Source organism: Carassius carassius, chromosome 14 (assembly GCF_963082965.1).
Source record: "Carassius carassius chromosome 14, fCarCar2.1, whole genome shotgun sequence".
NCBI lineage: Eukaryota > Metazoa > Chordata > Actinopteri > Cypriniformes > Cyprinidae > Carassius > Carassius carassius.
The window spans coordinates 10,132,640-10,145,168 of NC_081768.1; the positions used below are offsets into that span (position 1 = coordinate 10,132,640).

General features: G+C 37.1%; 3 protein-coding genes across 3 annotated transcripts; 2 read left to right on the forward strand and 1 right to left on the reverse strand.

Annotated features, from left to right (window-relative positions):
* The first annotated feature begins 462 nt into the window (after positions 1-462).
* si:dkey-76k16.6 (uncharacterized protein LOC566817 homolog) lies at positions 463-2,444 on the forward strand. Its single transcript, XM_059565972.1, has 5 exons — positions 463-619; positions 827-943; positions 1,038-1,146; positions 1,245-1,371; positions 1,915-2,444. The coding sequence occupies exons 1-5, from the start codon at positions 545-547 to the stop codon at positions 2,309-2,311; spliced, it is 825 nt and encodes a 274-aa protein (XP_059421955.1). The 5' UTR covers positions 463-544; the 3' UTR covers positions 2,312-2,444.
* A 166-nt stretch (positions 2,445-2,610) lies between these two features.
* Positions 2,611-5,821, reverse strand: mgme1 (mitochondrial genome maintenance exonuclease 1). The gene is given in 5 exon segments (XM_059566940.1): positions 2,611-2,646; positions 4,112-4,238; positions 4,368-4,620; positions 4,623-5,064; positions 5,813-5,821. Coding segments are annotated over 5 exon segments (867 nt in total).
* snx5 (sorting nexin 5) lies at positions 5,646-11,874 on the forward strand. The gene is made up of 13 exons (XM_059565971.1): positions 5,646-5,855; positions 6,549-6,653; positions 6,807-6,917; positions 7,112-7,233; positions 7,341-7,464; positions 7,931-8,026; positions 8,139-8,244; positions 8,351-8,426; positions 9,014-9,053; positions 9,134-9,220; positions 9,445-9,604; positions 9,894-9,979; positions 10,485-11,874. The coding sequence occupies exons 1-13, from the start codon at positions 5,820-5,822 to the stop codon at positions 10,533-10,535; spliced, it is 1,200 nt and encodes a 399-aa protein (XP_059421954.1). The 5' UTR covers positions 5,646-5,819; the 3' UTR covers positions 10,536-11,874.
* Positions 11,875-12,529: the final 655 nt, after the last annotated feature.

Below are 12,529 nucleotides of genomic sequence, written 5' to 3' on the forward strand. Positions count from 1 at the left end.
TATTGCTTCTCAAGAGTGTTTACATGACAGCCATAACAAGGTAATATTGCACTCTTGTTAAATAAATCTCAAGACACTATTATCATGCTTGCAGTTCAGTAATTGGCATTAAAGTTGAATAACTGAACATAAACATATGCTAATTTTAGAAGAAAATTTCGAATGGCACTTTGAGGCTTCTGCATTTTTGACATAACTTTTATCTGAATATTTACTTTGACGTGCAAAAACAAAACCAAAAAAAAACTTTTTTCGCGTCTCTCAATTACAGGTGTTTTAATCGTACATCTATTTTAAATAAATATTGATATAATAATAAAGGTAATATGATAAAGGTCCCGGAAACGATTCTTCCGTGGCGTTTCATTCAGACGTACAGAATGAATGCATGAGGACTTCAACTTGAACTTTTACAAAGCCTAACCCTAAAACCCTGCCTACCTTTCTACGTACTGGGTCTGCCTTTAAAAAGCACCGCACCGCTAGAGATACACTTAACACGCTAACGCCACGCGACACTCTGCTGCTGGCCAGACATCGCACAATGCGTCAGCTGACTACAGAGGATCTGAAGACCCTGGAAGTAGATCTTCAAAACTACTTTCCACAGTCACTGCAGGTTTGAAAGCGTTTATTGGGCTAATAAAGTAGCTCAATTTACAATGGTCATGTTTGTTCCCGTTAAAATTCATAGAACGCTCTACACGCAAAGTAACTGTCACTGGTAGCAGTAACGTTAAGTCATTATTTGTGGCGCTTTAACGTTCTGTAGGCTTTGGCAAACATTTAATATGGTCTTTCTTTTTTCTGTCCTGAATATTTAAAGGTATATGGATGTATCTTCCAGCTCAACAGGACTGGACAGAGAGCTGATCCTGTTAGTGTGCTTGTTGACCAGTGGCCAGAGTTCAGAGTTTTACTTATTAAACCAGAATACCGTGAGGTAACAAGAACATTGCCAAAATATAAACGCTTGATTGAATGTTTTATAATGATTTAGGAGAGATTTAACAATCCATTCGTTTATTTAATTTTAGAAGGGAGACCTTTTCAAAGACTTGACTGTGTTTTCAAAAAACTATGACTGCCTCAGAGAGCTGCTGGCACATTCAGATCTCATTGATTGGAAGATGTTTATTTGCTTGGGTACTTGCATCTCCCTTTTGTTAGTTTTATTTACATCAGTATGAATCTCTGAAATCTTTAAGGTCTCAAACACCTGTTCCTTTTTAAACTGTCTTAAGCCGCTGAGCTTCATCATGAGAAGATGATGGAAGTCATGGCAATAAACAGAGGTGTACCTATGAAGAAAGAAGCTGTGTGCTACATGTTGGTTCTTCGACATCCATCAAATCTCTTACACGTTGATAGGTGAAGTATATTAACTGTAATCATTAACGTCACGCTTCAGACACCATTTTATGACAGGTCATAGTTTAAGCCAAGCTACATTGCAGTAATATGTCACTGACTACAAGCACTGGAAATGAAGCATCTAACTGGCTGTTCAGTTGTCATGATCATTGTGGTGGTCTTTTTATGTCTTTTACATTTACATTTTTTTGGTGCGCTTATGGTCTGAAAAAACAATAGTGGACATAACTACATAATGGTACATGGTTTTAAAAATAACAAATTTTGGGGGATACAGTCTACAAAAAAGCCACAGAGTAGTCTTTGATGATGCAAAACCTAATAAAATTGCATCTGAAAATACTCTTAAGCAGCCAGTGAATACTAGTTTTTTTAACTATTTGTATCATGTAGAAATACATTTTGCATAATTATTTAGTTGAATATTGTCTAATGCTATGAAATAGTCTCAAAATACTAAATATTTTAAGATAATGCAGTACATTAATTTCATTAAAAAAAAGTTATGTTTATTGTTTTGAATTTTTCTTTCCCCCACAGTTCATCACTGAAGTTTTCTTCTCTGAATGAGTCTCATCTTGAGCTAGTCAACCGTAGCTGGAAGTTTGGCTGTGAAGAAAGCAAACTAATGATTAAGAATATGATTTTAAACTTCCCCTCTTGTTGTGTCCTGGACTCAGATAATCAACCGGTAGCATGGATTTTAACTTATGCTTCCTGTGCAATGGGAATGCTGTACACACTTCCAGAACACCGAGGAAAAGGCTATGCAAAAGCACTGGTCACCATTATGTCAAAGAGACTGCACTCTCAAGGTTATCCAGTGTACTGTTTTATAGAGGAAGAGAACCATTTATCCTACAGCCTCTTCACAAGCCTGGGTTTCACAGAAGAACCAGATTACAGGGCAGCCTGGTTTGTCTTTAATGGTTTTTAATTTGGTCCCATCAGAGCAGCCAATCACAGTTGTTTAGCTTCTGCCTGAGATGCAATATAAAGTTATGTACAATGTTTTTTTTTTTTTTTACTTACTAAATATAAAACATTTACAGTCGAGCTAAACAATGTGTTGCATCATGCTAGATTTGTTATACTAGTTAAAGACGTCTTATTTTTCTACATATTCTTCTAGTCGAAGCAGCCATTTCTCTCAGAAAGGCATAATGTGCTCTGAGTTCAGGAAGTGAGTATGTGCGGGAGATCCATCTTTGTAGGCCACAACAATTAAGCTATTTTCTACTTGTACATAAATGACATGGAAGAGATGGAAGACTTCAATGAAGAATACATGTATGCATTTAGCAGTTGTTTTTATCCAAACAACGTACAAAAGAGGAACAAAGGCAATTTGTCAAGCAGCCAATAATAATCATAATATACAATGACTGGTTTAAATAGCAGGTAGAGAAGAAAATACAGTAAATATATATATTTTTGAAATGTAATTTAGTCTTTAACATTTGATCAATTTAATGCATACTTAAAAAATAATAATAATGAATAAAAGTATTAATTTCTCTTACTGACTCTTAACATTTGTACAATATTTTTTTGTATAGACTTCAGATCTTAATACCAGGTATAAAATGTGTTACAGTAGCCGCATTTCCACTGTCGGGCCAGTGCGAGCCAGGGCTTAAAGCGGGCCGGGCGGGGCTCATAGCCTCGGGCCAGTAGCACAGAGGCCATAACAGCGCAGGGTTTCCACAGTGGAGCCTGAAGCTCCGCGTCACTAAAACACGCCTTTTACACGCCTCTCAGAACAACGTCATGCAACCTCATCATTTCACCAACAAAGAGAAGTTATCAGAAAACTAAGAAATAAGTCACTGGAACATGCGCGATCACAAAACGAACATGATAAAAGCGGCCGTTTGTTTGCATGCTTTTTATATATTCAAATTCAAAAGCATTGATGTTTTAACTACAGAATAAGTGATACATTGATCATATTGATTTAATTCATCAGGACTCAAAATTAATCATATATACACTTTATTTATTTATTTTTAACGCTTATGAAAATAGCCTGCTTATTCAGTCGAGTCTGTTTCTGTTTATTTGTAGCCACAGTAGCCGTCACATTTAGAATGAATGATAATATCTCTATTTTTATAAAAGCTCCCGAACAAAAACATTATTATATTTTTTTTATGATAGGCAACGTGAGCTAAACTCTAGAGACGAGGCTTGTGACAGATAATATAAGTTACTAAATAAATACACGATTGTGATAGGGAATATAAGAAGCTGACGTCTGATTTCTTCAAGCGATTCATATTTACCATGTTTACTATGGTAATGTTAATGCCCAGCGTGCATAGTCTTGTGCATCGTTTATAAATATTTCTGCCTTGTATGGTGATTATAATCCACATCAGATCAAGTTATTTCAAACACTTGGTGCTAACTAAGAGTGAGTTTTGAGCTCAATTTATTTTAAAGTCTTTAATACTGGTGTTAAAGCTTCCTGAAATGATCCGCTCTGACGCTCTTCAGACGCGGAGAAACTCCGCCTTTGTTCATAACCCCTCCTCTAGCCCCAGCTGGCCCGCTTTGGCCCAAGGTTTTCGTCAGGCCAAAAGACCCTGGCCGTTGGCCCCGAGGAAGCCCCGGCGAGGCACGATCAAGCCCCGGAAGTGGCAGTGGAAAGTCCACTGGAAACGCGACTGGCCCTGGCACGCACTAGCACGCCCGGTTTAAGCTCGATAGTGGAAACACGGCTAGTGATGTTTACCTGGTAGTTGTGGTCACAGCTCAAAGCTCCAATGTACGCAGCTACTTGTAATGGATTGTCATAAGTTTGTCGAAGGAAGGGCTTAGGCTTCTCTGAGGTCTTCCAGTCAATGACACACAGTGAACCTCTGTATGAAAGAAGTTAAGATTTAAAATGACCATAATGTGTGTGTGTGTGTGTGTGTGTATATACATTCATAGGCTATACATTAAAAAAGTGCATATTAGTGATTATAAATTAACAAAATTGATCTCACCTGTATTGGGCAACACAATCTACAATGCCAAGGTACTGTAATGCAGAATGGTGCACAGCACTCTCAATAGCTCTCACTCCTGTTATATCATTCAACACATTAGATACACTCTCTACATATCCGGACACCTCTGCTGGACACTCGTGGTCCTCCTTAGACAAGGTTTCCTGGGTGAAAGTGTCTTCAATGGCAGCATGGAACAGCTTTCCTTGTCTGAAAATATCTTAAACATAACACAGATTAATCAGAACGTGTTATTTCTTTCCAGGTAAAAGGCTTGGTCAGGCAGCATGGTCTTCTGAAGGATTCGGGTCACACTGGGTGTAGATGTCTTTGAGTCTCTCTTTAATGTTATACGAGCCAAATCTCCTGGCACATACTCCGACTGATTTTTGGCCTCATTTAACAGTGGATGCAGGTTTTTAGGTACTTTGGGCTGTTGTGAAGGCGGTCTTGATCTTATTATAGGTCCATACAGCTGACAGTCCTCATCCTCGATGCTTTCAGGAGTCTGGGAGCTGGTTTTTGACGACAACACCTCTCGCACCAGATATGAATACCGCTCTGTGTCCACTGTGCTGTACTGGCTGACCTTTTTCCGTGCTCGCCATTGACAGCTGGTTGAAAAGTTGTCCACAAGCAAGAAATTACCAGAGGGGAAACCTTCTGATCTCACACACTTGCATTGTATCACCAGCTACAATACTTGCATTATAATCGCCATACGTGATGGTCTTATCCTGTTTCTGTAGTAACTGTTGCGGCTATTTGCGCATGCTTTGGAAAACGGACAGATACATTTAAATAAATAAACAAAAATAAAACATTTTGCAGAGCGGATTTGCGATCATGTAGTCGTTGCATTCCGGTGTTTCAAATGGAGCGCAATTTGAACCTGATCTACTGGGGAATTATGGGAATTGTAGTCCGAACTGCTTCGAAAGTTCGTTAAATGCGTTGTCATAAAACATAATTTCCCACAATGCAACTTTTTGATATAGGCTTTAAAAATTTCATATATTTTTATTGACAGCCAACGAACAAGGCATGTATAAAATAGTTATATAGGATTCCATTTCCAAATAAAACAATTGTATTGAAATCATTCGAAGGTTTTCAACACGTTACTACCACCTGGTGGTCAAAACTATAGGCAACTGTCCACAATAGCTTCTCAAACGTCATAAGATTTTGTTAATGTAGTCCTTAAATATTTTTACAGATTTGCAAACTAGGTATGTAATGACAATTTCCTCTCTTTTCACTGTAGTCTTTCAAAATTCAACCAATTCATGGTTTAAAGACTTTTATTTTGACGTGCTGCCAGAAAAATATTTGAGCCGGATGTGAACAGTGACAGGCGAAAGTAGAGAGTGAATAACAGCGAGCTCTTGGAAAGTTAAAGGTACAGTTTAACCAGAGACGACACAATAAGCGAAAGATACTCTGAACATGACATCTATCTCAGAGGACAGTGATAAGGAGAAGGTAAGTGTTGTCACATCTCTCTATTGTAAAGATAAAGCATATTAATTGATGTCATACTAACCGCCCAGCTCGGTTTGCAGTTAAAGTGAGTAATCGTACGGTTGTCACACTCACTCATAACATTAACTCTTTACTAGCTGTTCCTAAAAACAAACAAACTACAAAACAGTTTTAAATAGTCGTCCTATCAGATCTATCTATCTATCTATCTATCTATCTATCTATCTATCTATCTATCTATCTATCTATCTATCTATCTATTGTTTTCTGTCTCTCTAACAATAATTGTATTGTTTTAACTAACTTAGTTGCAAGTGTAATTATACTTTAGTGATATTGGCCAATACGGTAGTTTTATTTGTTTTGTAGTTGTATTGTACTTGCTTTCCTCTTTTCTGCAGAAATGATTTGAGGAAATGTTTCTTTTTCTGAACTCTTTTCCAAGCTACTGTTACGGTTTGTGGGATATGTGACTGAATACATTTTCTTTGCTAACATGGATTTTGAACAGAGCTCGTGATTTCATAAGCATAGACAGCAGAATAAAATATTTTAGCATTTTTTCCACTGAGACTGTTCTAAAGACAGCCTCTGTCTACATGATATAACTTTAGTTTTCAGTCTTTGTTTGAAGCTCTCTTCCTGATTTGTCACAAGATGATTAAGTTTTCAACAAATCATGTTTTATGTTAGGTGCGCTCTGTATCAGTCGACTTGAACAATGATGCCTCTCTCATAATTGATATCCCTGATGCCCTCTGTGAACGTGACAGAGTCAAATTTACCATCCACGTCAAGGTGGGCCAACAGATCATATTTATAATCATTCAAATAAGTAAAGTTACTTGCACATATTCATGTATTTCATAGTGTAACTTACCATGATCTGTGTTAGTGGAGGACAGTATGTCTTTGAATCATGGTGTCGATTTGTTCTTCACTTCCTCTCAGACCACAATTAGTTCCTTTCGGAAGCTGGAATTTTCTGTGCCACGACAGCATGAAGATTTCATCTGGCTTCATGACACAATCGTGGAGACCGAGGAATATGCTGGCCTCATTGTAAGTTAAAACCTGTTTTTATACGGTCTTTGGTTAAAACCCATATTCATATTGTCTAGATTTATGAAAGCTCATCATAAGCAGCAAGCATTCTGTCGGCCAACATGAAAACCACAAAGTTTCTCTACTGACCATCAGTCTGTTTTGTAGACTGTTGGATTAGCTAAATGTCTTGCATTTACCATATTCCTTAGATTCCTCCTGCCCCACCAAAACCTGACTTTGAGGGTCCCCGGGAGAAGATGCATAAATTGGGAGAGGGGGAGTCCAGCATGACAAAGGAGGAATATGCCAAAATGAAGCAGGAACTTGAGGCGTGAGTTTAATTCTAAATTATATTTTTCCTTTTTTTTTTTTTTTTGCACATTGTTGTGGCATTATTGACATTTAAAAGTATATATTTAAAACATTGTATCCTTTCAGGGAATATCTTGCAGTTTTTAAGAAGACCGTGCAGGTTCATGAAGTTTTTCTTCAGAGACTCTCCTCCCACCCCATCTTCAGAAAGGACAGAAACTTCCAGATATTCCTGGAATACGACCAGGATGTGAGTCTTCCGTTTTGTCTTGGCCAGTCCTATTCTTCCCAGACCAGGAAACGGAGAGACAGTGAGCGGGACTGTTGGCAGTGCTTATTTCCTGCAAAGCTGCAATGTTGGCAGTTTATAGACAAATGGAGAGAGAGAGTGGAGGATGAGTGCAGAAGATATACGGGAAGGAGATGAGAGGATACTACTCTGAGTGCCACTTCCTGCTTAGTTCAGTGCAAAAACTAACTCTGACTGGACAACTGTTTTTGCTGATGTAATATATAGATATAGATATGGAAAGTTTCTTTAAACTAAGCCAAAACCCATAAGTCTTGTATTGCACTGATAAGTGTCAGTTATACTGATAACATGTGACCTCCTTGAATCCCAGCCAGTGGAGATAAAGAGTGCGCACTATGGTTCTGCCTTCTGATTGGTTCATATTCTACTTGACTCTGTAATCCTCTTCTCATTTGTTGTTTAGCTCAGCGTGAGGAGGAAAAATGCCAAGGAAATGTTTGGAGGGTTCTTTAAGAACATGGTAAAGAGTGCTGATGAGGTCCTCATCTCAGGGGTCAAGGTTAGTGTGCCATTCAACTCTCTGTGGGTGTGTTTTTATTGATATTGACACAAGGCAGCAGTGTTCTGTCTCATGTCATGATATGTCAGTTTATTAAACTTTCTTTTTGCAGGAGGTTGATGAGTTTTTTGAACAGGAGAAGACTTTTCTGTTGGATTATTCCAGTAAAATCAAAGATGCCACCGCTAAGGCTGAGAAAATGACGCGTTCACACAAAAGTGAGACCATTTCATCCAAATAAATCAGCTGGCTACAAGTATTTTGAGTTTTTGTTAATGCTAAGAGGCATTCTTATTCACAGAAAGATTGTCTTTCTTTTCTAAGATGTTGCTGATGATTATAACCACATTTCTGGGGCTCTGAACCACATTGCTGCAGACAACAACACTGCCTTTAAAAAGTAAGAAATATGTTCTATTTCATATTGCTTGCAGAAAAAACACCATTTTGTGAAGGACGTTAATAAATGTATGATTTGTTAAAGGGTATACTTAATTGATAGCCAACTGAAACCAGCTCCTTGGTGTAGTTAGTAACTGTTGTTAACAGTCAGTACTCTTATATACACTGTCTGGCCTAAAAAAGTTGCCAGTTGGTTTTAAATAAGCAAATACTAAAGAGTCGAGGATCTGATCATTATTACAGTGATTAATATGTTTCTGACTTGTTGTATGTTTGGCAATTCTTTTAACACTAACCGATGCAGTGTGTAGCTTTTTATTTCTCGCTCTCTCTCTCTCCCTCTCTCTCTCATATAGAAAGAGAGAGAGAGAGAGAGAGAGAAATAAAAAGCTACACACTGCATACACACTACATTATATATATATATATATATATATATATATATATATATATATATATATATATATATATATATATATATATATATATATAATTCAACACAATTAAACATGCTAGTCAGAAAAATTTCAAACAACAACAGTAATTTTAAACAACAGTTTAACTAAATCTTTTGTCTCCTTCCAGGCACTTAGAAAAATCTGCTGAAGTGTTTGAAAAGCTTAGAGTGAGTATCTGTATAGGATCTAACTTACCAACCTAATTTGTATTTACTTTAATAGGACCATAAGTGTGTGTGTTTTGCAGAAATTGGAGGACAGGGTGGCATCGGATCAGGAGCTCAAGCTGACAGAATTGTTGAGATACTACACAAGGGACATCCAGGCTGCCAAGGTGACACCTTCCTATTTATGTTATTTCAGTTGTGTAACATTACATTGGTTACATACATTGCCTAGATTTTTTACCGGTCAATGAAACATTATAAACTGTTGCTTTGCCTGCCGGTTTGAAAAGCACCCGCATTTGGCTGACCACCCTGCATCATTATTCACTAAAGACAGTCGATTTATCCTGATTATAGGTTGAGCAATAACGCATTCCATTCCTTCCATAAGGATCTGTTGTATAGACGTGCACGGGCACTTGCAGATTACGAGAACTCCAATAAAGCTCTTGACAAGGCTCGTCTGAAGGGAAAGGACATCGCACAGGCTGAGGAAAACCAGAAGAAGTCTCTGCAGAAGTTTGACAAGCTCTCAGAGTCTGGCAAGAAAGGTGTTGTACAATCAAAACTTCATTTTATTTAACTGTCTAATAACCTTGATGAATTACTCTGATGATTTGAGATAGTATATGATGAGTTAAGATGGTGATTATAGCTCTTGGCTGGTAGCCAGAAGAAGTAGGTTTAAATCCTGCAAGGAGCTATCTGTGAGCTATTACCATTGTGCCTGGTAAGACGGTCAATTGCAAAGAAATTTTGAAAAAATCATTATAGTGGTTTAATGATCAGTTTTGGGTGACCCTTTCCTTACTTACTAACATTGATTTCTTCTGTTTGTAGAGCTCACCAGCTTCAAAGCCAGGCGTGTAGTAGCCTTCCGTAAGAACTTGATCGAGATGACTGAGCTGGAAATAAAACATGCCAAGGTGAGGAGGTGTTGTGTGTATCATTACGTTTTCTCAGCAGTGTTCAGGTTCTCATGGAAAACCTGGTAAAATGAGAGAATTTTATAAATGTGTTTTCCAGGACTGGAAATCTCTATTTTTTAATTTCTATATTGAATATCAACTTGTGTTTAATAGATTAGGGTCAGTTAGATTCTCTTGTAAAATAAATGATTAGTGCAATGGTGCTACATTTTTTTTTTTACTGACCCAAAACTTTTGAACAGTAGTGTACATTTTTCTAGATATGCTCCGCTATAAAATTCAGCAACTAAATAGCGCTCTTTTTAAGTGCAGTGGTTTTTAAAGCACCCTTAAAGTTAACATGGTAGACTTGGAAAGTCATGGAGATTTGTCGGTTAATAGGCGTGAAAACCTTGATTTTTCGTGTGTTTAATGTGTTTTTCTGCCCAACACATTGACTTTCTTCCATCCGTTCTCCCTCTCTACTCTCTGTTGTGATCTCTCTTCTTTACACTCACTACAGAACAGCATGTCCCTTCTGCAGGGAACCATTGAGATCCTCAATAGCAACTGACCCACACGATGAGGTCGGTCACTGGATCATCTTGAGGTCCTTGTATTGTTACTGACCCATTAGAGGGAAACCTGAATGCACCTACTTCAAAAGTCTTAAATGTGGTTCAGTAACCTCTCCAAAACGTGAAAAAGAGCCACTACCAGCAATGTCTCTACCATGTTTACACTATCTCGTTGTTGTTTTTCTCCCATTCCCTTTACTGCCGGTATCTTGCCACCAAACTGACGGCAGTGAACATGACATCACCCAAAAGCTCTCCCATTTTTTTGAATTATCAATAACACAATGTGTGTATTAGCATCCTTTATATATATAAGTATTCCAAGTTTTACCAGATTACATGTTTTAGTTAGGATTATGCAGGCTCATATAAATCACCACAGTGACCGAAGATTAAAGTGCATAATTGTCGATTATGACTGCAATTTCGTACCTTTAAATGTGATTTATCTGCTTTTGGCTGTCACACTGGAAAGCTGATGCATACTAATCATGAACTATCACGTGAATTGACATGTGACGACAAACAGAGTGGTATAACATGTTACGTGACCTTGAATACTTCAGATATTTTTCTTTATAACATTTTTCTGTTCAGTCGAGATGTAGAAAATGTAAGCACCAAGGAAATGTTGACATTAATTTACGATCAAATACTTTCCAATTACCCTTTGGCGGGGTCAAAAACAGCACTTTTCGTATTGAATCTGGTTATTTTTGTTTTAAACTGTAGACTGACTCTTATGTCCCCATTTGGTGTGTGGGTGAATCACACAAGTCTCAGTTTTCAGTTACTATTAGTAGTTTGTGGAATCCAGAGTTTTTTATGGTAAAGGTTACACAGCCATGTATAAGATGGTGCTTCCATATGTGTAAGATGGAAATGCTTTCCCTCAAGTGAACTGCATGTTTTTCCAAAGCTCATCCTTTTCTGAAGACTGAAGTCAGATTCTATTGTAAAAAATGCCACCCATTTAAGTTTTAGTTCATTTAGTTTAAATTGGGCTACACATCCTTTCACTATTAAATATAAATCGTCATTCCTTAACCAAATGTATTTTTATACTTGATTAAATGTTTCCTCTTGATGTTGTTACTAACATTGTAAGACTTCCTACATTTGAATTGGACCAAAATATGTGTTTGGTTTGATGTAAACACAAAAAGATGTAACTTTACTGATTATGGAGATTATGTTTTGTAAAAGCATTATTACAGTCATGTCTCAGAGAAGACAATTTTTACAAATGAATGTATAAAGGAAAGTTTTTTCATATGGACTCAGTATTTTTATGAAAGCTTGCAATAATGAAAATAAATATGCTCTGCTTTCCCATTTTGTGGCTTTTTATGTATTCTTTAACCTGTTTTTGATAAGTGATAAGACATATCAGTTATTAATGCTTTGAATATGTTTTTTTCCACCAGAGGGTAGCAGTGCTTATGAATTTCAATGACGTGTCACACTTTGATTGCATGCTGTAAGAAATGCTAAATATCAGACATCATATTAAGACCCAATCTTGCAGCTAAAAAGAAGCAATAGCTCTTTACCATTGGCTTTTGCACACTGATTGCTGTTTTAGTGGGATTTTTTTACCCCCAGTGTCTTCCTCCTTCCTTTCATTTTGAACTGGAGTTGCTGTCCACATTTTGGCTGTACACGCTAAAGAAAAAAAAAGAATTGTGCTTTATAGCACTAAAAGCGGTTCTTTGGTTCGTAATTATAGGGGAACCACTTTTAGTGCTATTTAGCACCTATTTTTATAGGTGCAATATAGCACCTTTGTTAAATGGTGCTATGTAGAACCATAAGAGGTGCCATATAGTACTTTATTGCTTCATCAAAAATTATGCTCAACAGTGGTTCTTTGGTTTTTTTATCATAGGGGAACCTCTTTTGGTACTATATGGCACATATTCTTAAAGATAAGAAGCTTAATAGCACATTTGTTAAATGACACTTATACTTAAGATGAATGATAACTAAT

Coding starts and splice junctions, on each gene's coding strand:
- si:dkey-76k16.6 (XM_059565972.1), top strand. CDS start 545: ATGCGTCAGCTGACTACAGAGGATCTGAAGACCCTGGAAGTAGATCTT. Junction 944..1,037: donor TTAAACCAGAATACCGTGAG/GTAACAAGAACA, acceptor ATTTAATTTTAG/AAGGGAGACCTTTTCAAAGA. Junction 1,147..1,244: donor GAAGATGTTTATTTGCTTGG/GTACTTGCATCT, acceptor AACTGTCTTAAG/CCGCTGAGCTTCATCATGAG.
- snx5 (XM_059565971.1), top strand. CDS start 5,820: ATGACATCTATCTCAGAGGACAGTGATAAGGAGAAG. Junction 7,234..7,340: donor ATGAAGCAGGAACTTGAGGC/GTGAGTTTAATT, acceptor GTATCCTTTCAG/GGAATATCTTGCAGTTTTTA. Junction 8,427..9,013: donor AACAACACTGCCTTTAAAAA/GTAAGAAATATG, acceptor GTCTCCTTCCAG/GCACTTAGAAAAATCTGCTG.